The sequence below is a fragment of the Parambassis ranga genome, chromosome 9, assembly GCF_900634625.1.
Source record: "Parambassis ranga chromosome 9, fParRan2.1, whole genome shotgun sequence".
Taxonomy (NCBI): Eukaryota; Metazoa; Chordata; class Actinopteri; family Ambassidae; genus Parambassis; species Parambassis ranga.
Window position 1 is genome coordinate 9,260,513 of NC_041030.1, and position 24,887 is coordinate 9,285,399.

At 41.0% G+C, this 24,887-nt stretch overlaps 1 protein-coding gene across 3 annotated transcripts in view; it reads left to right on the top strand.

Annotated features, from left to right (window-relative positions):
* trpm3 (transient receptor potential cation channel, subfamily M, member 3) overlaps positions 1 to 24,887 on the top strand; it is a 101,944-nt gene that overhangs the window by 12,957 nt on the left and 64,100 nt on the right. For 2 of the 3 annotated variants that reach the window (XM_028413351.1, XM_028413352.1), the window contains exon 1: positions 6,561 to 6,650. The exons of the other annotated variant lie outside the window; for it this stretch is intronic. In XM_028413351.1, coding sequence (XP_028269152.1) covers positions 6,561 to 6,650 — 90 coding nt within the window. Of the gene's footprint in view, positions 1 to 6,560; positions 6,651 to 24,887 lie in introns of those variants that run through there. 3 annotated transcript variants of the gene reach the window in all.

Below are 24,887 nucleotides of genomic sequence, written 5' to 3' on the forward strand. Positions count from 1 at the left end.
TCAGTTATAAACTCCGTCTTCTCTCCTCAGCCTCTAACTAGTGTTGTCTCAGTTTCTTTAATCTCATCACTGTTCGCCAACCCCTGCTTGTTCTGTCCTCACTCTTACCAATTACCTTGATATAAGTGTTGCCTCATAGCTCTCCTGCTGTCCTCTTACCTACACTATCCTCCACCACAGTCCTATTAGACTCTCTTGTGTGTCAGGCATTAATACAAAACTGTTTTCAACTTTCAGGTGTTGTACGTTGTAATCAAATCAGAGGGAAATGATAAGAATTTAGTGGCAGATCCTTTAAAGTCTACAAAAATATTAAAGTGGTAAAAGATACAGACTCATATAGACTGTAGCCTCAGCCATGGTTAAAGTATTGCAATTAACATCATGGGTGTCAGCATCTTGATGTTTTTGGAACCAGACGGAGTCATGAGCAGCACTCAATGATGACAAGGAACCCACATCCACAACCATACCCTGCTTTACTTTGTACTTTACATTTACAAAATAAACTGTATCAAAGAAAATTAGCTAGCAAGAGCATAATGTGACTTGGCCCATGAGAAGGTTGAAAAAAGAGACCCAGACCCAGGAACTAGATCTCATTCTTTCACACCCTGCTGGTTCATAGACTGATGTTCTCAACACAGCCCACTGTGGCCACCCACAGGTTTGTTCATTCATTAAAGCTTTGACCTAAGTTGCCATAATAATTTTACTCTTGTAGTGTTTGTGTCACCATTTTTCTGTATTGTTTTATACAGGAAGTCACATTGTGTTTCAAAATCCCCAACTGCATTTTCTTCATAATGGATTATGGTTTTTATTTGTCATTTGCTGTTTATGAGTGCTAGAAGTTAGCCAATGTCAGCTGCTTGTTGTTGTCACCACAGTAGTCTACAGTAGTTCCACATAGTGTAGCCAATACGTCTACAGCACAGCAATATGGCCACAGGTCTGATGTTCTTGTTCTTTTGCAAGCTTACACATCTATTAGGGATCAAACTGCCTTTTCTAGATAACCATAATAGAGAGAATTTAAGTGTTTTTTTACTTAAATTAAACCTATGTGAAGGTTTAACAAACATTTTTTCATTATTTTTATGAAGGGCTCAGATTAGGATGTATGCTCAGGTAAATTCGATCTGACAGGTACATTTTGTGACGGCTGATCTAAATAACAATCTGAATCCTTACAGAGCTGAAATAACATTATGGTACACTGTGATAAAATATAGCTAAGTGGTTCGTGCATGAAAAATCCCTGCGGGTCATTATGTTTAATTAGTGCCATCTTCTCCCTCCCTTGTTTCCTCCAGCTAACAGATAACTCTGCTGTTTGTCAACAGCCGTTTGCACCAGCCGATAACATTTAGCAGAAGTGCTGGAGGCCTAAATGTCAGAGATGAAAAATATGGGCTTGATTTTCAGAATGTGAAGACAGATATGTGACAGCGTTTTAAATGTAAGTTTAGAAGGGCTTACTTATTATTTTAGGCAACATTAAGAGGGGCAATCACATATTAACTATGACGGCACAGTCAAAGTCTGATAGCGAGTGAGAGCAACAAGCGTAAAAAATGTGGCCAAAATAACACATTATAAAACTATAGTGTGTGTGTGTGCGTGTTTGTGTGTGTGTGTGGTTCCATCCCACAGGCTAATAATCATTGCCTCTCCAGATGGAGCAGTGTACCCGACTCAGCAGAAGTCTTCCTGCCTCTTCAGGGCAAAGGCAGTAGGGGGTAGTAGTGTGTGTGAGACTGTGTGTGTGTGTGTGTGTGCATGCATGTGTTTGAGCGTATATGAAGGGAAATATTGAACTGTCACTTACCGAGAGTCCTCCAGGGTATGAGCATCACACAGAGAACAGTGAGAGGAAAGCCAAATTAGATAGAAGCTTTCAGCACCATCAATCTACCACAGTCAACTGTGCTGACGCGTACCTTCAGTCTGTTGGTTTCCTGGGCAGAACTGATGGTGTCATTGTCTGTGTGTGTTCATTTGGTGGATGCAGTCATCCACAACACTTTATGTACTGTATTTGTGATGGCCCTTGTTTTTTCTTCAAAGAGAAAGAACGGCACTTTTGGACAAAATTGTTCTTGGAATTACCCGGGGGGGAGCTCCCATGAGCACTACATACCTTCAGGGGCTTTTTACGCCTGTGTGACGGCAACAGCCTCAGTCAGGAGGCATTATGTTTTCAGATAACTAGTCCTATTCTTTTGAACACAATGTCTTAGGACCACCTTCCTCATTATTAGCCAAGAGATTCACTATGAACTTATTCGATTTTGGAGGGCAAAATGTCAAAGGTTAAAGGTCAGTGTCACCGCGACCTCCCACAGGTCACAAAACAATCAATACCTCAGCAAGGCCAGGATAAAACATGACCAGATATTTGCCCCAAGCATTTATCTGATGTCAAGAACAAATCAAATGTAAAACATCAGGCATCGTCATCAGTCGCTGTCTTGAAATATATTTACTACTTGATATAATATTTTCAAAATGTAATCAGATGGAAAACGTATTGCTGCAAATGAACTCCAAACATCAAAAAGGCACTTCAGCATAAACTGAAGAATTTATCTTCTGATTGTTAAAATATTTTACTAAATATACTTAACATATAGGTTTTAAATGTCCTCTGTTCATGGAGTACAGAGGTACGTCCTTCAACAGTTAAAGGAAGATGTGAAAAAGGTTCCTGCAGTTAATAAACACCCAAGATTCTGCAGTAACAAAAAGTGATCTGTGCTTGATGCCTTCCTCAAATAAATGGCATTACTAAGTCAGACAAATGGGAATAGAATCAGCAGGGTACTCTGTATCAAGTGAATCACAGCCGTCATGGGAATTAGATGCCTGCTTTTCTGTAGCAGTCAGCGTTGGAGAGGGACATAAGTCCACATGGCCAGTTTCAAAGCCCCTCTCCTCCACTCAGCCTAGCAGTACATTTTATTGAAAATACCAGGATTTCAATTAAAATGTTAACTATAAAATACCTAAATCATATTCCACAAATCACTTTATTTTATGAGCATACACCAGCAGTGAAGATTCACATTTTAAATGAACGATCGGCTTCTCCGGAGCTCCTGGCTGTGCTTGATTGACAGGTGGAAATGGGCTTTTTTCTCACTCCTGTCACAGTGCAGAGGGGCCATGTCAAAAGGTCTACCTGTGGCAGAGATGTCTCCAGGAATAAATGGGCTACAAAACACCCACTCAGTGTGTTATGGCATATAAATGTCCTCGCACATCTTCACTTGTACTTACGGCAGATCACGACTACTTGTGGGTTGTGAGTACATTATTCTTTCACCAGTACACACACACATACACATACACATACACACGCACACACTTACTTATGCTTCTTTACATTTACACGATTCCATGTAAATTGACATTTCTATTAATACTCTGACTTCAGTTGGAATATGAATCACTCTGTTTAAGTTTCTGTTGTGATTTGTGCTGTAGGATAAATTGCATATCTCTCCTTCCCACTGAAAACATGAGTAACAAAACAACTTTTGGATATTTATTGTTTTGCCTTCACAATATGATACAAGCTCTCAGCGTTAAAGCACTTAAGTAACTCACAGTAAATGGCCTCTTCTGCCAAGTTAACTTCCCAGTGGGAGAAATGAATCACTGTGAGAGAATCAGAACTCATCTTGTCTGAGCTTGTTCTTTGCCAGAGCTTTAATACCTTTTAACTTCGTGATAATTGCTGTCGCCATTAAGAGTGAGTGTGTTGAACAGGTGCCCTCTGTTGGTGGAAGCAAGCATGTCACCTTTTTTTATCTGGAGGACAATACACACTCAAATCATCCTCCGTCTTTGAGTTCTTATGAGTTCAGAAATAAACACAGACACTGTGGTCTTTTTAGAGGTGAAAGCTCTGACATTTTGACAGTTTCTTAGTTTATGATCTGTGTTTGTCTGAATGCTGCTGTTGAGGGGCAGAGATGGTATTTGTGCATTAGAAGGTTGCCATCTAGAGTCAGGACACCAGCAGTGCAGGGTGATGCTCTGAGCTGTTGTGGTTGCTGAAGCGTTTCATGGAGTGAGATAGTGAGGTGTGAACTGAGAGGGTTAGAGGGGAAAAGACACACTGTCGTGCCTTCCTGTGCTCCCTCCACACAGACACACACGCACACCACAAATGGTTGACAGACACATATCTCAAAGGGTCTCTGCTGCCCACAGGAAGAGCCAGTGAGGTGGATAACACCTACTAACACTGAGATAGTGACTCAAGAATATAACAGCACATAACCAGATATGGTTATACCTTCTTTACTATCATGTATAATCCCAGAATTTATTTATTTATGTTAAACTGTGTCACTTCCTTCACTGAATAAGATTCTTTAGCAAATATATGCTTCACTTTTTTGAAAGTGCAAATTTAATACAGACTGCTGCTGTTGTTTTGTCAATATGTTTTAATACAAAGATTACTTGACAATGAGCGATACATCTAACAGGAAGCAGCATGCTTTGTCATCAACACGTCTGAAACCCTGGTGGTTTTATTTCAGCCTCAGAAGATCACACTGAATCACTCTTCAACCGGTCCAAACATGTCAAATCTGTTGTAAAGAGAGCGGCTCATTTTGTTCATAGCTTTTGTTTTGACAGGCGTTTGGACGCTTGTGTATCAGTAAATAGACAGAGACAAAGAGTCCTGAGTGGCTGGAAATAGCACTAAAGAGGAGACAGAAATGAAGCGCTCATAGATGACTTGTTTATTTGTTTATTGATGTATTTTTGTCAGTGTGCCTCAGAATCAGAATGTTTGATAAGGTTCAAACCAGTAGCCTCTGTCAACTGCAATTCTCTTTAAAGCATCGAGAGTAAACAATTAGCCTATATTCATACATAAATGAAGGTTTTCTCTAGTATAAAAATGGCAGATATTATAAATGTTATGATGTAAAGTGGCTGCAGACATTAATCCTTCCATAATCTGACATGCATTTAGCGTGATGGTTAAAAGGACATTAATGTGAAGATCCAGAATAAAAAAAATCAGGTGACAGGACACCTTTTACCTACTGTTACACACTCGAGAGAGAGAGAGAGAGAGAGAGAGAGAGAGAGAGAGAGAGAGAGAGAGAGATTAAAGCTAAAATACAGCTAAAATAAAGGATTTATTTTAAACAGTGTACAGAAGACTGCTTGGTAATGGCTGTGGTCGATGGAGAGTCACCTGTAATTTATTCATTCTAAAATCAATACCGCTTGGTTCATCAGAGCTGAAGGAACTCACAGTGAAATGAGACATTGTTATCTTTACTATTCATATAATTGCAGCCTTGATTCATGCCAACGCAGCAAAATTAATGGCATCAAACAAGAGGGAGGGAGGTTAGGGATGCTGGAAGGCACTAAAAATGTTTTATGCAGCATGACAGCCTCGTCAACAGTCTTGTCTTTTGCATTCTTTTTTAAAGCACTTCAGATCATAAATATGATGTCTAATGTGCAAATTTCTAAGTAGGTCGTACTCCTCTCCAGTGCCACAGCTCCAAGTTGTTTAATGTGCTTCCATCTTCAAGCTCCATCTCCTTTCACTCTATAAGACACAGCTTTCTTTCTGTTTCACCCATTTCTTTTTTTGACCACCGTACAGTGCCTCGTCACATCTCTCCCCTCTCTTCTCATTCTCTCCATCTTGTCCTCTCTCTCTTTCTCTATCTGACTCTCCTTTCCTCTTTTTTTTCCAGAATCTATGTTTTTCCTTTTCATCCCATTTCCATAGTTTCATTTTCAGCTTGTTCAGTTATAATAGATATTATTTGATCTTTCAATCTCTCTCTCTCTCTCTCTCTCTTGCATTCTCTCTGGTTTCATCTTGGAGACAGTAGTGTGCATGCAGCCTCAAATCTAAGCCACTGCTTGTCAGGCTGCTCCGTTTATGCGCTCTGCGCTGCTCTCCTTTCCTCTCCTCTCCCCTCTGTGCTGCACTGCACTGCACTGCTTGTCTCTCCTCTCCCCACATCTCCATCTCTCCTCCTTCTCTTCCTCTCCTTCTCTCCTCTACCTGCATCTCTCTCACAGTACGCGCTCTTATCTCTGGTGTGCATTGCTGCACTCTGCTCCATTGTTTGGGGAAATACTGTACACTCTGGGCTTTTTTATTTTTTCTTTTCTTTTTTTTTTTTTTGTTTCGCGCCAGAGCTGAGTACACCTCAGCTACTGGTGGAAGAGGAATCAGATGTTTCTGGTGCTCCAGGTTTGACTTGCCTTGGATTCTTTGGATCTGTGTGAACTGGAGAGGAGGAGAGGGGGGGAAGAGAGGGCAGAGAGCTGCCCGAGTGAGAGCTTCACCTGCTTGGGAGTAAAGGCATCAGGGTTGTGGCAGTGGTGGTGGTAGTGGTTGATGGTTTTCCATCAAGGGTCATGCCCTGGGACTTGTGTGCTTTTCGGCAGTTGGAGTTGGAGACCCTCTCCCATTTTTGCCCCCCTAGTGGGGCAGCATTGATCCTGGTGCTGGGAAAAGCTTCCGGGCACCAGTGGCTGCACCGTGAAGAGTGGACACCATGAACCAGCTGGACGCACCACGGCCACTCAACTGGACCATCAGAAAACTGTGCCATGCAGCTTTCCTGCCATCTGTACGCCTTCTAAAGGTAAAAGAACACAGCAGAAAGGGGACTGGGAATGAACTAAAAAATAGATGTCCAGGGAGATGTAGTAAATGATGTCAGGCAGCCCTCCTGCTATCCTGCTGCTTTCCAAAGGAAGATGAGTGGAAAGAGGTGTGAGAATGCACAAAAAGCAGTTTCCTTCTTGAAAACATGACAGTCCTTATGATGAGAATAATGATGTTCAAAAATTAAAGGAATAACTGCCAACATAACAAATTCTCAGAGGGGAGCTTTAAGATGTGGAAGTATGGGGATGCGCAAAGAGTGGAAGATAAAAATGGAGACGAGGAAAAGTGGGAGCATGATGCTGGAGGGAAGCAGAGAGTGAGAAAAAAATTGAAGGAAGGGGTGAGGGGGAAAGGAAAATGGCAAATAGTTCAAATTGTTGGAAAAAGAGCATGGGAAGACATCAGAGAGGGAGGGAGTGTGGATAACAGTAAAATAATCAGGAGGATTCCACAAAAGACGTGGGTGGAAGGATGAAATGTTGACAGATTAGGAGAGCGAAAGATAAATACAAAACATGAAGGAAGACAGGATTTGTAGGGATGGGTGCAGAAGTGTTCAAATGTAGTGATGTGCAGGACTGAGGAGCTTTAGGAAATAAGTGAATATACAACATGAATCACTCTGGAGAGGCAATAAAAGGCACCATAAAGATAAGAAATTGAGTGTAGAGTTAACCAGGGTTAGTTCACAACCTGAGCAGAGGTGTGCACTGTACAAATGAGTGGTGTATTCACCTGTGAGTGTGTGTGGGTGAATCTGTGCGTGTGTCTGTAAATCTGCAGTGCTTTTATGATGCTTGCTTACAGACATTTGTAGCCTTAAACCTCATCCTTATGCATTCATGTGGTTGTATAAGCCAGTTACATCCACTCTCTAAGAAGGGCTATTGTCAGAGGTCTTGAATGCCTCTTCTTCTCCCTCCTTTGATCTGGCTCTATCAAAGTGTCTCCCTGAACAGTGTCTCTGTGATGTTGAACCACACACACAACCAGAGTGCCTGGGCTCATGTGTCAGGCATTTGCATTTGTATAGCCCGGTTAAATGAATACCATTGTAATCCTTGATTGGATGTGCACAGGAGCTGTTTGTGCGCATGAGTGTTTGAGGAAGTACTGGCTGTCCACACGAGCCGCAGTTCAGCTGCAGTTATTGACAGACTTTTCAGAAATCCCCTCCAGACACCCTCAGAAGTTATTGCTCTGCTAGTGTGCTTTTTCCACTGATGGCTTCTTTCCACATCTTGTGTTAAATGGTTAGTCATTGCTCACGGTGCACGTGAGCACACCTCTTTGTGTTTAGTGCTGTGATGAAGTAGCATCCCGCCCACAGTATTTCCTGCCTCCCGCCCAGCGCCAGCAGGGGCAGGCTCCAGTTCATGTGACCCTCTACAGGACAAAGCAGGTACAGCTTATAGATACATGGTGATGGATGGATGTTTTTTTTTCTCCATTAGTCAGACCTGACCTGAGTAGAAGTGAAAGACGTCACACAAAGAAGTGTTTCTGTGGGGTAACAAATGATGTTTTTATTTGTATGTAGGACAGCAGCATCATGTGTATCCCTCATTAATTCCTAAGAATTATTACATGTGACAAAAATATGTATTTTTGCTTTAAGAGGATAAACCCTCGGCGTTAGTGAGTGCTCATTTTTAACATCTTGTGTGTTAGCATTGGCAGCTCCACTATTATATAGCTCCAGAAACACCGCTCACTTTGTGTGAATTCTCCCGGGCAGACATCAGGCTGTCAGTGTGAAATTAACCTAATAGCCTGTCATTACTGTTAGAAAATTTCTTCACGACAAGCACTTTCCTCCCTTGTCCTCCTAGCTTATTACCTGCGCCCCCCTGCTAGAAAAATTCATACTTATGAGTGCGTGTTAGTGTGACTGTCTGTCAGAAATGTTTCTTGTCATCCTTGGGCAAGAAAATACGCCCGAGAGATTGTGTATGCGTTGTGATTGTGTTTTGTGGGTAGGTGTGTGCTTGAGTCTGTGCATGTGGTTTTCAATATGTATGTGCATTTGTAATGCAGCGCTACAGGCTCAGTTGACATTGGAGCAATATGTGCAGGTGCTGACTGGCATGTGAGCATGTGAATGGATCCCTGCAGTCTGCTCAGGGTGGAAGAAACAGTTGTAGTAGATTCAATACGAACAGAAACCTTGATGATTTATATAATGACACTGTAAATGCAGATAACACTCCATGCTATATCCACCGGCAGACTCATTACTGCAGGTCACTGTCCCCCTTAAAACAGGTTCTCTGTGATCTTGGCTGCAGATTTAATAAAAATGTCATCTTCCGCCTGAAATGTATTTGCATCATTGACAGCTGAGATTTTTTTTTTACAAGTTTAAGCCCGGGATTCTGCTGTAGTCTCAGTGGGATAAAGTGTGAAACAGAAACAATATTGGAGAGAGAATCAGTAAATCTTCTTTCATCCTCTCTCTGTGCAGTTTCAATCCTATTTGTTTCAAAGACATACTTCTGTCTTTGGCTCTTTAAGATGACAGCCTCTCTTATCTTTCACAATTTGATGTGTTTTTTTTTTCTCACTTTTGATCATCATACTACATTAAGTTGTCTTAGCTGCTCATTCTCTGAGTTTCAGGGTACTTTTATTTTATTTTTTCACCTCTTCGTAGATCAGACATACCTTTACAATGCTGTGCAGTAATTGTGTGAAGAAAACGCAGCATGCATTGGGAATACAGTAATATTCTTTGTTTTGTGAAGGTTTCAGCTCTGCCTGCCTCCGTCTGTCTCTACCTTGCACCTTCTCTCTGTTGGGTCTTGACTTTCATTGTCTTCCTTTGCCTTTTCCCATTTTTGTCACTATCCCTTTGTCTCTCTTCTTACTCTCTCATTCTGTCGCTTCCCATAATCATAAAGCATAGATAACACTCCATCTTATGCAAAATACATGAGGGATGGAATGTGCTGCTAAAAAAAATAAATATATCTCTCTGTTGCTAAAAATAAAGCGTGTTACATAAAAAGGTGGCAGCTCTAGTTTGGCTGTGAGTCACTATGTATAGGAGTTCATCTTACACAGGAATCTTGGTCATAAAAACCTCTTTAAAGTCACAATAACAACCTACACAGTTACAGTATTACCTCACAGCAGGTACATTGTATCGCCCATAGGTGGCACCACCTATTTTTGGATCTACTGTAGATAGATATTGCATATCTCAACTTATTTATTTGAAACTTTTCTGTATGATTTGTTGATGACTTAACCAAGGTTAAGGAGGGACTGGAGTCTTTTTGTGTTAAAACAGGCTGCTCTATGTGTCATACAGGCTGCTCAAATGCTTCATTTACATATGCTGATGAATCATTTAGATCGGGGCAGTGGGGAATGTTCCAATTATCTGGCTCTGATTACCTTTTTTAATTTGACATGCTTACATTAGTTATCTTTGTATACATTCTGTTGTTTGTGACATTGTTTTAGTCAATGGAGTGCACATAAATCAATATCACTGAAGTCACTGCTTCTCTCTATTTAGAGATGCTGTCAGGTAAACATGAAACATTTCAACAAACACGTTGACATATCAAACGTTCATCCATCTATTTTCTTAACCCTCTTTGTCACACGGGGCCGGAGACAGGCAGGATGCACCCCCTCCCATAATCACCAGTCTCTCACAGGGCTAACACCCCGAGAGACAAGCAGCCATTTAAAATCACACTCACACCTGCAGCCAATTTAGAATCCCTAGTTAATGTTGGACTGTGTGAGGAAGCAGAAAACCCACACTGGAGCAGGGAATGTTAATAGGAACCTTCTTGCCATGTTTACTACTACAATAAAGACACATTTTGTATGGTGAGTTCATGAACCAGGTGTAGTAATATTTTCTAAAAGTGGCTGCTGTTGTTATCACCATCCACATCTGGAACTTTGAGTATCTGAGAAAAATATCCCCACATCAATATAAGACCACGTAGCTACTACACAGATCATTGTGTTAGGTTGTTGTTGGTCAATTCTAGATATGAGCACCAATTGAGTCAATACTTCTTTTTCTCTTCCTCCTTATAGCAGACATGATGCTGCATTCACTCACTACTCCATCTAGTGGTGCAAATATGAAATATGAAAGGTACAGTTGCATAGCATTGGCTAGCTGTTTAGCATTTTATGTTTTGTAGTGTTTTTTTTTAAATTAGCTTTTTAAACTTATCAATATATTAACCCCCCTTTCTAAAATAAATGTAGGATCCATAGTGAGAAAATGTGTACTCATACATCATTCTTTCATACTGTTCACAAATGTTTTAGGTCCAGCCTTGCTTCTCTCTAAATCGCCACACTCTTTCTCCCTTTCTTTCAAACTGTGCTGACACATCCCAATGTGTTGAGAACAAATGCTGTCTGAGTGTTGAATGAAAGTGCAGGAAACAATGTGTTGCCACATGCACCCCTAAGGGAGAGCCCTTCTCCCCTTGCTCTCCCTCAGTGTTTTTCCTTGTGTAAACAGGCCTCAGAGTTGCAGGATGTCTCAAAGCTCGCCTGTTTGTGTCTCAATTAACCAGCAAATGCTGCATTTATGAGATTTCAATTAAAACATTATCACACTAATGAGCCAAAACGAGAACATAAGCTGCCAATTAACACCTCATTCCTTTATTTGGGCACACAAAGACTTTACATTTCCTATTTGGCACCCTTCCACACAACATGACAGGAAGTGAAACAAACCGCTGGTACACATGCTTCAATGCTTTCTGAAATATTTGGCTCCTTAAAAGAATCTAGAGGAAACAATGCGTCATCCTCCTCCTTGTACAGTTGTTGTTTATAAATTCATTTGTCCTACATTAATGCAACAGATAGTGGCCCTACCAGTGAGATGATGAATAATGTATGAGAATTGATGCTGAAAAGACCCGCAGTTCCAGAATAAAGGTATAATTTGCAATGCACCTCCAGCTTTGTTTCTAGCGTGCTTATGTACTGACACCACACACACATATACACACACAAGAAGACTATATATCTGTCCGCTCATAGCTTTTCCGGTATAGCTGCAGCATCGGTGACACTAGCTGTAGCGTTATGGACTCTGAACAATGACCTTTGGCTTTTAAACTGTCAGGGGAGAAATATATGCAAGTGATGGACTGCTCTTTACGTGGAGAAGATTGAAGCAAGGCGTCTGGACTTGTGGAGTGACTGCTCTTTAATTATGTATGCGGATGATGTCATGAATCTTCCTGACATGCTTTGAACTCTACACTGGTGTAAAAAGTGTCACAGTGGTATTGAGATAATTTATAGTCTGCATCGATGTGTTGCTTGTGCAGAGATTTATGTTGAATTTTATGTTAAACTTTGTGCTGCTGCACATTTCTGTTAATCACACACAGCTTCTGTGCAGGATTGCAGAGTGTTGACATGAACAATTAGAATGCCTTTTGCGAATATGTCACCATCTTGGCAGTGCCTGAGTCCACCCACCTTCTGGTTAATCCAAATATAGGCAGCAGAGCTGAGGGGGCCACATGAGCAGTAGCTGGTGATCTGTTTTTGCAGTATATAGGTGGGAATTTTAACACACCTTTGGAGGCATGCTTAGGTGGATACTTAAACTGTAATGTTTAGCACTTCTGTGTGCTGCAAATGTTGCAGCTTGGCCAGAAGGAGCATGTTTTAATCAGCACAAACACAGGAAACAGAGAAATAGCTAATGTAAAATAACAGGTAGAACTTTAAAATACTCACCATAACAAGGAAGTTTTATAATTGACCGTAACTATGCACCCCACTCGCACTCCCACTCGGTCACTCGTTAGTTGAGTCTGCAGGTGATGGCCAGTTCAGGTCACTATGCTGCCCATGATACCCCTCAAAAGATTCATACATTACTGGTGGTTGTCCTTCATGCATTTTTTTGGATGCTCATATATGCAAGTACCTTTGACAGGTTTTCCAATCAATAACAACCTTCCAATAGGTCAGCAATAAATCAATACAATAGTAATACATTTCCTTTTAGTCACTCTCACACATAATTGCCAGGGCTGTTACGATAATGAAAAGGGATGCTAGGGCGTGAGGGGGAGGATGGTAAAAATACTGAAATCCAAAATGTGAGAAACTAAAATTAGAGGCTCTGTAATCATGTGAGAGCTGCAACCATATTGTTACTGAGGCGTGTGTAATCAATCAAGCTGTTATTCATGTTGAATTGAAGCCAGACAATCAGTGCTACTTTGGCAGCACAGTGAAATGCAGCCAGATTAGTCTAAGTTTTAAAATCAGCACCACGGCCAGCGACACCATTTTGTTGCATTTTTTTTCCCCTAAATGTCATTTATTATTACTTCTTGTTATTTACATCAGATATCTAAATCAGATAATGGTGTAAACAGTTTCTTTTAATAGTGCTATCATCTATTACGGCCCAACTCAAGCATTATAATTTGACTTTTAGACGTTGAATGTTTCAAAATAGTCTTTGTTCTGTTGCTCAACATTTATTTCTAAGTACAGACTGATTAAATGTGACCCAGGAGTTAAACATTACCTTGTTTTTAGAAGAAGATTGGGGCAGCCTGTGTCAGAGTGTGAGTTTCAATGTGTGGGATATGATATCCTTAATGAAATCTGCATTGATCATCTCACCTGTTTAAACATCAGGCAAACTCATGGGAGTAGATGCGTAGGCATGGCTGTCTGTGCATGTCTGAGCATGTGGTACTCTGTGAATGATTGATACGGCCTTGGTAATTGTGGTGTGTATTTCTGTCTGTGTGTATGTGTATAAAAAGGCTGAGCCATGTTCCTACTTCAGATTCTAACCTTTTATAAGCTACATGTAAGCTGCTGCTTTACTGTATTAACCTGCGCCGTTTGCTGACCCAGTTAAAATGCTCAAAAACTTTAGAGAGAGAATTATTATTGTTTATAGCTAACCTGAAACTGAGGTGCCGTTTATCATTCAAAGACCACAGACAGAGAAGATTGAATGTTTTCACTGTGTGCATATTGCTGATTTAATATTTCTTCTGTGTGCTGAAGGAGATCAAAGTTTCAGAGCTGCACACAGCGGCATCTCCTGCATAAACAGGTGCAGCAGTTTGGTCTTTATCATTTTAAGTCATCAAATAAAACCATAAAGTGTTTTTTTATTATTATTTTCCATTCCTTCATCTTTAGGTCACCTTGTCGTTTCTGCCTCACAGATTTTTTGGGTACAACAGTTTATTGAATTTTATCAGCATACTGAAATATACATAAAGGTAATGCTCACATAAAGTGTGAGCATTATAGCGTGAAGTGATAGCATATCTGGCACCTTGTGTGTTGTGTTGGAGGGCTGGTGCTGCAGCATGACAGCCAAATGAAGAGGAGTGAATAAAAGGTTTTCATTATATGAGAATAAAATTATTTTTGACATGAAGACTCTTAAACAAAAAGCTTTGATGGTGGAGAGCACTGGAACAGAGTGCTCTCTCTCTCTCTGTTGGTCCTGCCTTGTACTGCCTGCACTCTCAATGTTTTATCCATCTACCACGATCATTGTTAACTCTTCACCTGTACTAATGAGAGAAACTGAACCTTTACATACAACGTATTTAATTTCATGTATATAACAATTGATCCTCAAAGTCAAGGACTTTTCTTCAAAATGTCCTAAAAACATTGTCCTTCTTTCAGATATTTTTGTGTATACACTGTGCTCTTCAAGCATCACATTTGCCTGACTGTTAAAGAATCTGATGTGGAAGAATGACATAAGAAGAAAAAGAAGAAGTCCTGCCTGGCTCATGAATAACCTGATTTGGAAGGATGCCGATTTACCAAGGAAGCATCCTTGACTTTCAGTCACTGGCTGCCTGGCAACCTCATAGTGAAGACACGCTTCCAGGAGCTCTCTGCATCCGGCTTCTTGCCAACAAAGTAGTTCCAGCGTAGCTCCCTGTAAAACAGCAGTTTGGTATTCCACATGTTTCTGCTTGCTCAAACAGATGAGTATGCCAGACCGTTTCTACTAAGATAACTAATGAGACTGCTCGTTCTTGCCATTGTTTACTCAGTAATAAGCTTATTTCTTAAAATATTGAAACCTCAACAGATGGACAAGCCCACATGATTTTATGTGATATCTCAGGAATGCACACACAAAACTCAAATTTCATATTCAAAAAGTCACGTTGTCCATCTAAAAATATCTAAAAGGACAAAAAGATCATTCTCTCTGTGATTACATATTATGCAACAACATCTCAGTCGTCTCTACATGGATCATGTACTACATCTGGATGAGTTGGCAAAGGGATACAACCACGAGGCAGTAATTCAGTCACTCTAGTTTTGATTCTGGCACTTGGAGCTCATTTTGTTATGAGAATTGATGCTGAAGGGAGCAGCTGTCTGGCACTCCCTGCAAACTGGATGTAGAACAGGTCCTTGGACATCCTTTATGATGAACATACATTTTCCTGTAACCCGAATGATCTGCTGTGTCTGCATGACGTCTTGATTCAAAGCTTGATTGACAGTCAATATGGGTTCTTCAATAACATTTTGAAAATATAAGAGCTGGAGCATTTTTCACTTTATGTGCTTTTTGTAATATCTGAAAATAATTTATTTTCTTTAATTTAAAAGAAAACAACCTTTTTTCTACATCACATAAGCTCTAAGCTCTAAGCCAGCAGCTGTCTCTCACCCTCTATCAATCTCCCCAGCAGCACTATTTTCCCCAGCTCAGACAATGGTTTGTTTCAGTGTTTGTGAGCTCACTCAGGTCATTAGCTGCCAGCAGTGGGATATTAAATCATGCTGGGGCAGCTTTAGCTTCCTTGAATGCCTCCTCCAAAATGTTTCCCTGTGCTTTCACAAAAGAAAAACACCAAAAAATAAAATACACATGCTGTCAGTTATGCAATCAATTACACACATCTAGGTACCTAAAACAGGTAAACCAAAGAGGTGGGTTGTTTTATTGCACATGTGTGATTAGCCTGGATTTCTGGCTTAAAGATGTAATAATGCTTTTAATAGAAGTGCATTCCCTCTGCAGTAGGCTAAAATAAACACACACACACACACATACACACACACACACACGACTTATAAAGAGCATGAAGGGTCTTTGAAGATCAGCTGTAACACTAAGCCTCAATTTTTAAATCTGGTGAAAAATAGGCTGGATTCCTCTGTGTCACTGTGGCCTCGAAGGAATGAACGCCACATGTATGCAAATGGTCCTCTCCATCTCTGTGTTCCCTCTCCATCTTTCCCTCCCTGCTCTTCTGTCACTTCCACTCTCTGTATCTCTCCTTCAACCTCTTTCCATATATCATTCTTACTTTGGTCTCCTATAAATGGGATGAGCAGCTCTAAATCTTACGGTAAAGCTACAGGACAGCACCCCAGGGTGTTTTACCAGCTGCAATCAGTGTAGGTGCATCTGTGAGTGTACACACTGATGAAAAAGGCTTGGCTGGGTACAACTTACCATCTGTTAGGGATGGAGGTGGAAAAGAGTGAATGTGGAGGTGTAAAAAATGTTTTATCACTCAGGTAAATGAGATGATGTGTGTGTGAGTGTGGGAGAGAGAGAGCCTTTAATTGGGGTAAAGTTGTGAGAGACATAGGAAGAAATGTGTGGATATATGTCTCTTTGTGTGTGTGTGTGTTGCTTTAAAGTGGATACTGGGACATAGAAAATGAAAGTGAACAGCATGGCCACATGGCTATTTTTGTCCTTCTATCCATCTCTAAGGCCATCTCACACTCTCTCCATACTGCCCCCCCTTTCCTCCCCAACTTTTACTCTTTTTTCCTCCCTCTTCGTCATTTCCCATCTTGTCCAGTATGGTGTATATGAAGGTCTGACTGTCATTTTACATTTAAAGAGTGGTTACAGCATTGCTCCACTTCAGTTTCCAAAGTAAGTGCAGTTTCTCTAAAATTATCTTCACAATCCTCTCATAAATAATTTCCACAGACTTGTTTTAAACATTTTAAATGTTCTGCAAAATGTTGCATCCAGTCTATTCCACATATATTGCATAATTTTAGTTATGTAGTCTTGTTTTCCCACACTGCACTGTTGTTATTCCCCTGAGGAGAATTCTTTGTAAAATCCTGCAATAGTTTATGCAGGATTCCCCCCCACTTCTTTTCATCATTTCCTTGCCTACTTCCACAGTAGACAGCTCATCTATGGAACATTTATGTGTATCCATAAAAATTCAGTTTGTTCTTCAGCAACATTGTGCGATGCGGGGCGCTCAGGCTGACCAGATAGCAGCAGCAGATTCACTGCACAAGAAAGAATGAAATCAAAATAGGGTCATTTGTGTGAACAACTGCTGAATGAATCTGTGTGTAGTTCATGTTTTACAGAACAGCTTGTTGGCTTTTCTGCATAAATAGTTTTGAATGCTGTTCCCATGTGTACGGATTGCCATTTGAATGGCAAACAATTCAGTGCAGCCTATTTTAAATACCTGTGGATGACTGTGAACAGCTGTGCAGTTGTAGTTCTGATACTTATGTAAATACACACATGGTGTTGCTTTCAGCTCTTAAATGTTTCATGCAGCACAGTATAGATGTTCCAGCACTGTTCCCCCCTTTAGAGTGTGCAACAACAGTGGCAGAACATCAAGAGGATTATAGACTCTGTGAGGACAACCAGAGACTTAGACAGCACTGCTCTCTGCCTGCCTTTCAGCCGGATCCCAGAAGGCAGCAAGAAAGTAGGATGCATCACTTACTCAGAGAGAGAAAGAGGGAGAGGAAGGGAGAGAGAGGGAGAGAGAGAGGGAGAGGGAGGGAGGGAGAGAGAGGGAGATGAATGAAAGGGATAAAGGCAAGAAGCAACTAAAAAATATAAATAATAATAATTATAAATAAATTTGTGGAAATGAATGAATGGACATATGGAGAGAGGTGCAGAAAATAGGCTGCAGGAAGTCTGTGTAATGATGAATGTGTGCCCGGTGTTCTGTGGGATTGCTGGCAGGTGCTGTGCCTCTCAGCACCAGTGCCAGTCCTGCCAGCCACCTTATGTAATGAAGCTTCATCCCTGTCACTCCATGAGGGTGAAATGTGCAGTGACACAGTCTCCCATAAAGAAATATCCAACTCTAGAATGTTTGTGGGGAAAAAACATGAATGGGAATTGCTTACTCAGCTTCTTGATTTGGGCTCTGAACATATCATCTGTAGCTGTGACTCAGTCAGTTGTGTCATTCAGTTGTGAGTGCTCTTGTTCATTTGACTTTAAATCATGTTTCAGGTTCAGTTGCTATTGGATTGTATGCTGAACCATTTGTTTGCTAATCAATAAAAAAAAAATACCACTGTGACTTACAACATGTGAATTAACCACAGGCACAAAGGTGGCTGCTCTGTGCTCCACAGAACTGTGAAATTACAAACATGATCTTTCTGTTTTTTTTCACAATTATTATTTTTATACAAAAAGAAGACTGATCAAATTAGATGTTCAAGACTTGATTAACTAAAAAAAATAGGAAGTACTGATCCAAGCAGGGCAGCATGGTGGTGTAGTGGTTAACACTGTCGCCCAACCGCAAATAATCCTCTTTTATATCCTGCTTCCTTCTACATACCAAAGGCAGACTTGTTTGGTTCATTTGGAAATCTAAATTGACCATAGGTGTGAGTGCAATATGACTGGTTGTTTGTCTATCTGTGTTGGCCCTGCAACTGGTGACCTGTCCAGGGCTTACCCATTGATAGTTTAGAGGGGCCCTGTGACCATTACACAGTACAAGTGGGTTCAGAAAATGGATGGATGCTTCCAGGCAGTGTGTAAATACTAAATTACTCCTGCCTGTTTGTTCTTTATGTTTCTTTCGTAATAAGAGTTACAGCTAATCTTTAGCACAAATATTGACAGTCCTGCTTTAGGTGACAGTCAAAGGAGGACAGACAAACACTGCACAGCCCAGTTGAGCTCAGCTGTTTCCCAGAAAAAATTAACCCCTGTATTTACTATTCGACCAGGGAAGGTTGTTTGTGGGTCAGCACTATGGAACACATAGTGAGGCGTGTGGTAATCTGGTAATGCACAGCATTGCTCCATTTATCCCTTACAGCATTTCACATTAGCTTTTATGTTTGTTCACTCATCGCCCCATGAGAATATATCCACACTCTAATGCTACGTTTGAGGTTGAACCATGTTTTTCTGTTTATATGATACAAGCAAGCGTGCCAACTCTGCACACCTAGCTTTCTTTCTCCTGAAATGCATGTGCATTACATGTGTGTATGTGTGTGTCTGCTTAAAAAGGGTCAGGTGCTTCACAGAGTCAGCTGCCAAGAGAGGCAGACAAAGAAAGCCTAGACCACAGAGAGGCTGTAAATGAGAGTAGCTATTTGGGGAAACCTCAGCTTTGCACCACAGAGAGACACACACATGACTCATTTTCATATGCAGACACCAGCTCATGAGTACGCACGAGGATGCAAAGTACACATCCACCTGTGCATACGTTGCTGTACGTCAAGTTAAAGGACACACACTCCATATCTTCCCCATCACTTCTATATTTGCATGTTTGTATGGAGGCATTTCCCCTCATGAATTGAATAGATTGATAGAACGGGGCATGCGGCTGAGGTGGGAATAGGGGGAAGAAAAGCAATTAAAGTGGCAGTCAAATGGTAGCAGTGCAGCAGAGGATCGAATGGAGTCATTCCCTGGCTTAATTACGCTCAGCCCCCACCACAAGATGTGTCGTTACCACACTTTTGAACATGTGGTTAGGATTCTGCATGATCTGACCATGGATGTATTAAGGATATGGCCCAGCTACTCAGCCTTCTTGCTAATTCCCCTGTGTAGGCTATAGTGCACTGAAAAAAATGGACACTATCCCAGTAATTCATCCATGGAAGTGACTCCACTGAAGCCAATTTGATCTCCAGAAGAAAGACTGTCAGAATTATAAGTCAGTGAATGAGAAAAAGCTACAGTAGAGAACAGCTGACTCTGTGATAATGCAAGATAATTTTAGAAGCTTTCCATATTAAAGATTAAACTAGATTATTGTACTCTGTTGAAATGTATCAGGGACTGTACAAGGCGTAATTCATTTGGCCTTCTCACATACAGTATGTTCTAACTCTCACATACATACAAAATATATATAATTATGTAATATATGTACATGTGAGGGCCAGAATAAACTGTGTGTTGTATGGCCCCTTATATAAATAAATGAGTTGCACTACATTTTTTTGGGCATTTGCATACATTTGCAAATTTAACATGCCTACATACATAGGTCATCCATCCATCCATCCATCCATCCATCCATCCATCCATCCATCCATCCATCCATCCATCCATCAACTTTTGTGTTTTTGTCCCATGTCACTCTTTGTGTCCAGTCACTGTTTGGTTGGGTTGGATTATGATAAAACATCTTCAACAGGCTTTCCGCCATTACTTGGCTACTATGGTAACCAATCCTGTCCCCACTAAGAGATTTTCCTTATATGTATTTACACCATGACAGTTCATGTCACTTCCTTGCACATGTTGGAATTCTACTTGAAGGAAAAACTAAGTTCCCAAGGGCTGTAAGCGACCATAAAAGTCCAGAAGCTCACCTCTCTCTTACAGATGATCTCTGTACTATTACTAAATGTTACGTATGAGTTCATCTTAGAAACTGTCAATTGCAGAAAATTGCAGCTTTCTAAATATACCCAAGATCCCAACGTGTGAAGTTTCCACCCACGGTTTCCCTGTCTCTTCTATCCGTGTTTCATTCAGTTTCTCCATCTCCCAAGCTCTCCAGATCTGTCACATGTCCTTACGCCTCAGTGTTTGTCTTACAGGACCGTGTCTGTGGGCTGACAGCCTGACAGCTGCAGAGTAGAGGAAACAGAAACACAGAGAAAGGAAGAGGAAGGACTTGAGTGCTATAGAGCTTGGAGGTGATGAGCTCCTTTAACAATGAAAAAAAAAAAATACCAATTTGAGAAAAAATTGAGAAATTGAGACACTGGGTGTTGAGGGAGGTAATGAGTTTCTGAGAGTAGGAGACAATAAGTCAAGGAAAGGAACGAAGCAAAGACATCCAGTGTAAAACTGAGGAAAATCGCTTCAGAGCAGAAAAGGACGGGAAATCAGAAAGGGAGGCTCGTCAGAAAACTGAAAACCTGGTAATGAATGAGGGTGTGAAAGACAGGCTGCCAGAAAGAGAGCGAGAGGGGGAAAGACAGAGGTTTTGCTTGTCCTGATCCTTAGCCAGCTTTTTCTTTTTTGCCTTATCAGGCTTGTCCAGACATGGAAGGAAAAACATGTAGCCTCAATGCACTGTGGCTCTCCCCCCATTCGCACTGACAGAAGGCCTAACCCGGTCCTATCGGCTCAGAGGTCGGCTGGCAGTGCCAATGGCTCTTCATCTCTGGATTCAGGGAAAGATTTGTGTGTTGAGCTCAGCCGACAGGAAAACACACAAATATACAGACACTCATGCATGCCCGAGCCTTGGCCACCAGTGAGTTCAGGTTACATTGTAATCTGAGACGCAAACAAACACAAGATGTACAAATGCAGAATACAACAGGGTTTTGTCCAGAAGTGGCTTTGATTGTTTTGTTCCTGAGTACATAGTTTTAAATATATCCCCAGCATTATGGAGAGAAGCCAACGAGTCTGTTGTGTAAATGCACACATTGCTTAGTGCCACTACATTTATTACAGGGCTTGTTTAGTGACATGTAACTCGCAAGGAAATGACCCCACTTACTTCACGTGCATTTAAAGACGAGTGACACATTTTCAGTTTTAGGTCACTTCTAAGAGTCACTCGGTGTGCAGTGCACTGTGCACTCCTGTGTGTGCTTAAGCCTTTAGATGGGGTCAGGGATGGTTTTAGCAAGTGTGACTATCTGATGGCTGACATTGATGAGGAAGTTGATGAGTTTGTGAAGCCATTTCCTTAGCCTGTGTGCGTGAAAATGAACACGGAGGCCTTTCAAATCATTCTTCCATTTCAAATTAGATATTGTGCACGGTATGAGGGCAAGAAACAGACAGGGGGTGGACTTATGCATTGTGTGCGCACAGGTATGAATGCGGTGTCCATGAAAATTACATGAAGATGAGATGGGATGCCCCCCGAAAGAATGCTATGTTGACACGATATACCTCCTGTGAACAGATAAAATGAGGTGGCTTCTCCTACCTGGCCATTATCCATTGATAGATATGAGTTTTTTCTGTAGTACCTTTCATATTACAGAAAGTATTTACTTCTCAGGAGGGCAGACGACTGTTGACCAATGTCTGTATTCTTGGCTGGTGAGCTCGCAGTGTCCTATTGTGTCTGCCCATCTGTTGCAGATTAACCTGCATGTCTCATTGCTGCCTGCCACATGTTGCCGTCTGTTCTCAAGGTGCTGACTGGAGCACACCTGTTTGATGCAATCTTACAAAACAATCTGTCATCTGAAAGCTGCATTTTCTTTTTGTTGCAATCAGCAGTTGTTTTTTGCAGGTCTCTACTATATACTGCATCCTTTGCACTTAATGTTTCTACCTTTGTATGAGCTGCAGGTTATTTAACTTATTTAACTTCACAAAGTTGTCACATAAGTTGGAATGCACAAAGCTGACTAATTCGTCAAGACAGCATGGCCACATTTCAAACAGTTTCCAGAGCAGACCATTGGCAATGATTTGAGAATAACATTAGCAGGCATGGAAGAAAATGTGCAAATAGGTTTTGACATTACTTTTTTAAACATCTAAAGTAAGGCATATTTGGGCTTTTTTGTGGCACTTTTTTAGCTTTAGGGACATTGTCGCTGTAGGGTTTGAACAACATGTAGAGCATATTATCACACATCACTTCTAAAACAGCCACACTGTTTTTGTGTTGTGTGGGGTTACATGTGTTGTCTAAGGTGATATCACTCCTGCTATTAAAGTAACTATCCATGTGGGATGTTATAAGAAGTGGATACACTTCATCTAGAAAATGATCAGCTGTCAGTACAAAAATACAAATGTGTTTTTGTTTATCAATGCCTTTTTATTTGAAATGCATCTGCATCTGAAATGCAAAGACAGCACCTGCAGGTAAAGGTAAAGACCACTGCACAGGGAGAGAGGGAGAGAGAGAGAGAGATGCTTCATCTGATTGCTAGGCTGGAGTGCGTGTGATTGTGGGTTTGAGCTGAATGTTTGCAGTCAATGGTGGTCTCCTCTGAGTAAAAACTGACCTGACAGTGGACATATCATGTAGATAAAATCATGCTTGGCCTTGTACTCTCAGAGTATTTGTGTAAAAAGTGACTTAATGTGAAGCATGTAGGAAGTTACTAAAGACTTCTTCTCTGTGCTGACCCCATTCATTACAGCTTGAACTGACCACTGACAGAGAATGGGTCTGTATGGGCTGCATAATGAACTTTGTTTATTAGCTGTGCTCTGTTAAATTGACCTTGACTATGATGGGTACTTCTGCTTAATATGCCCCTAGATGATATTCATTCAGGTTAATGTTGCACTTATACAGCCAGAACCTCTCTGAGTATTATGACTGACTACATAATACATTCTAATAATGCTTTGTCATTACATGTCTTACCTCTCTATTCATTTGTGTTCATTGAGATTACAATTTAACATTGGCTTGTCTGGCTTTCATTGGTGGTGGTGGTTAGCTTCTATTCCATATTATTATCAGCCATTATGATTTAAAGTTCACCCATAAATCACACCAATATTTAATGAAAATACACATAGATTACCATAAACCTTGTGACTTTCTTGATGAATTTTACTTACTGACAACATGTTTGTGTAACAGATTACTAACAACACCACCGAACTGCCTGCCTCTGGCTTTCCAGTCAGCACTATAGCCTCAGCAATGGGCTCGTGTGAGCACTGTGCATGTTTCACCTTCAAAACTCTCAGTCACAGGCTGGCATGCCAAGCTGGTCTTAGCTGGAACCCATGAGGCAACCACTGGATTGGCCGCTCACAGTATCGCTGCTCCTGTTTTTGTTTTTTTTTTTATTGTCAGCGTATTGAGCTGACACTTTTACATTCATTTGGCTCATTTTGGGGTAGATACATATCTATCAGGAAAATCCCTGGTATGTATATGTGCACATCAAAGCAAATTATATCCCACGAGTTTCTTAATGTCTGAAGTTGTCTCTCTCTCTGTGTGTTATCTATCTCTCTTTCTTCTGCCTCACTAATTAATAGGCGTTTGTATGTTTTTCACTCCAGGAGGTTTTTCTAGCTAAAGTAATGATGTGTAAATACAGGCCATTTACAGTGCCATCCGCTTCCTCTTTGTCCAATTAGAGGGCTTGACATAAATCCCTGCTGAGAAAGGACAAATAGTGCTCAAACTGGTAATTATCTGCAAACGCAGTTAATATGCTGCTGGCAGAAAAAAATTAGTATTTGAAGAAGAGAAGTTTGAGATGAGCCTGTAGGACCATGGATCCCCTCCACCTTCTCCCCCTCCATCCTCCCGTTCCATGGTAGACATGTAACATGATGTGTGTGAAAATCCATATGATCTGTTAAAGGTAGGGTAGGAGATTTTAAAAACTCAGTGAGAGTCAGCCAGATTTTGAAAGTAAACACTTGTCCCTTTCTCTTGGAGTTCACCCCGAAGCCATGCCTCCCAACCAGTCTGTGACTTCGGCCATCATGCATGTACCTCTCTGGTGCGCGCAGAGCAGGAAGAGAGCAGCCAACCAGCCAACTCTACGCGCAGGGGCGCCTCGCAGGATTGGCTGATGTTTTTAGTGTTTTATAGCTTCCACAGATGATTAATATTCTTCGTTTTAAAGCGAAACTGTCGAACTAATCGGTTGCTATCGGATTGTAAAGAGAAGTTACACTTATTTAACAAAACGTGAATCAGAAGGAAATCTCCTACCCTACCTTTAAAGCAACAATTTTTTTTCATTCTTTCTCTTATGTTATGTGTGTGTGAGGCTATAAAATGTATTGAATGTATTGTTGTGAATCCGATGTGTGTGTATTCACATGTGCATCATTAAATGTATGTATCATGGAGCGGGTACTAGGTCATGTTGTGCCAGGATTTTTCTCCTCATTATCCTGTCATGTCTGTGGTTAAACAAAACATTACCCTTGCCCATCCAATTAGACTTAGATTCCCAGAGCACACCGCCACTGACACATGAA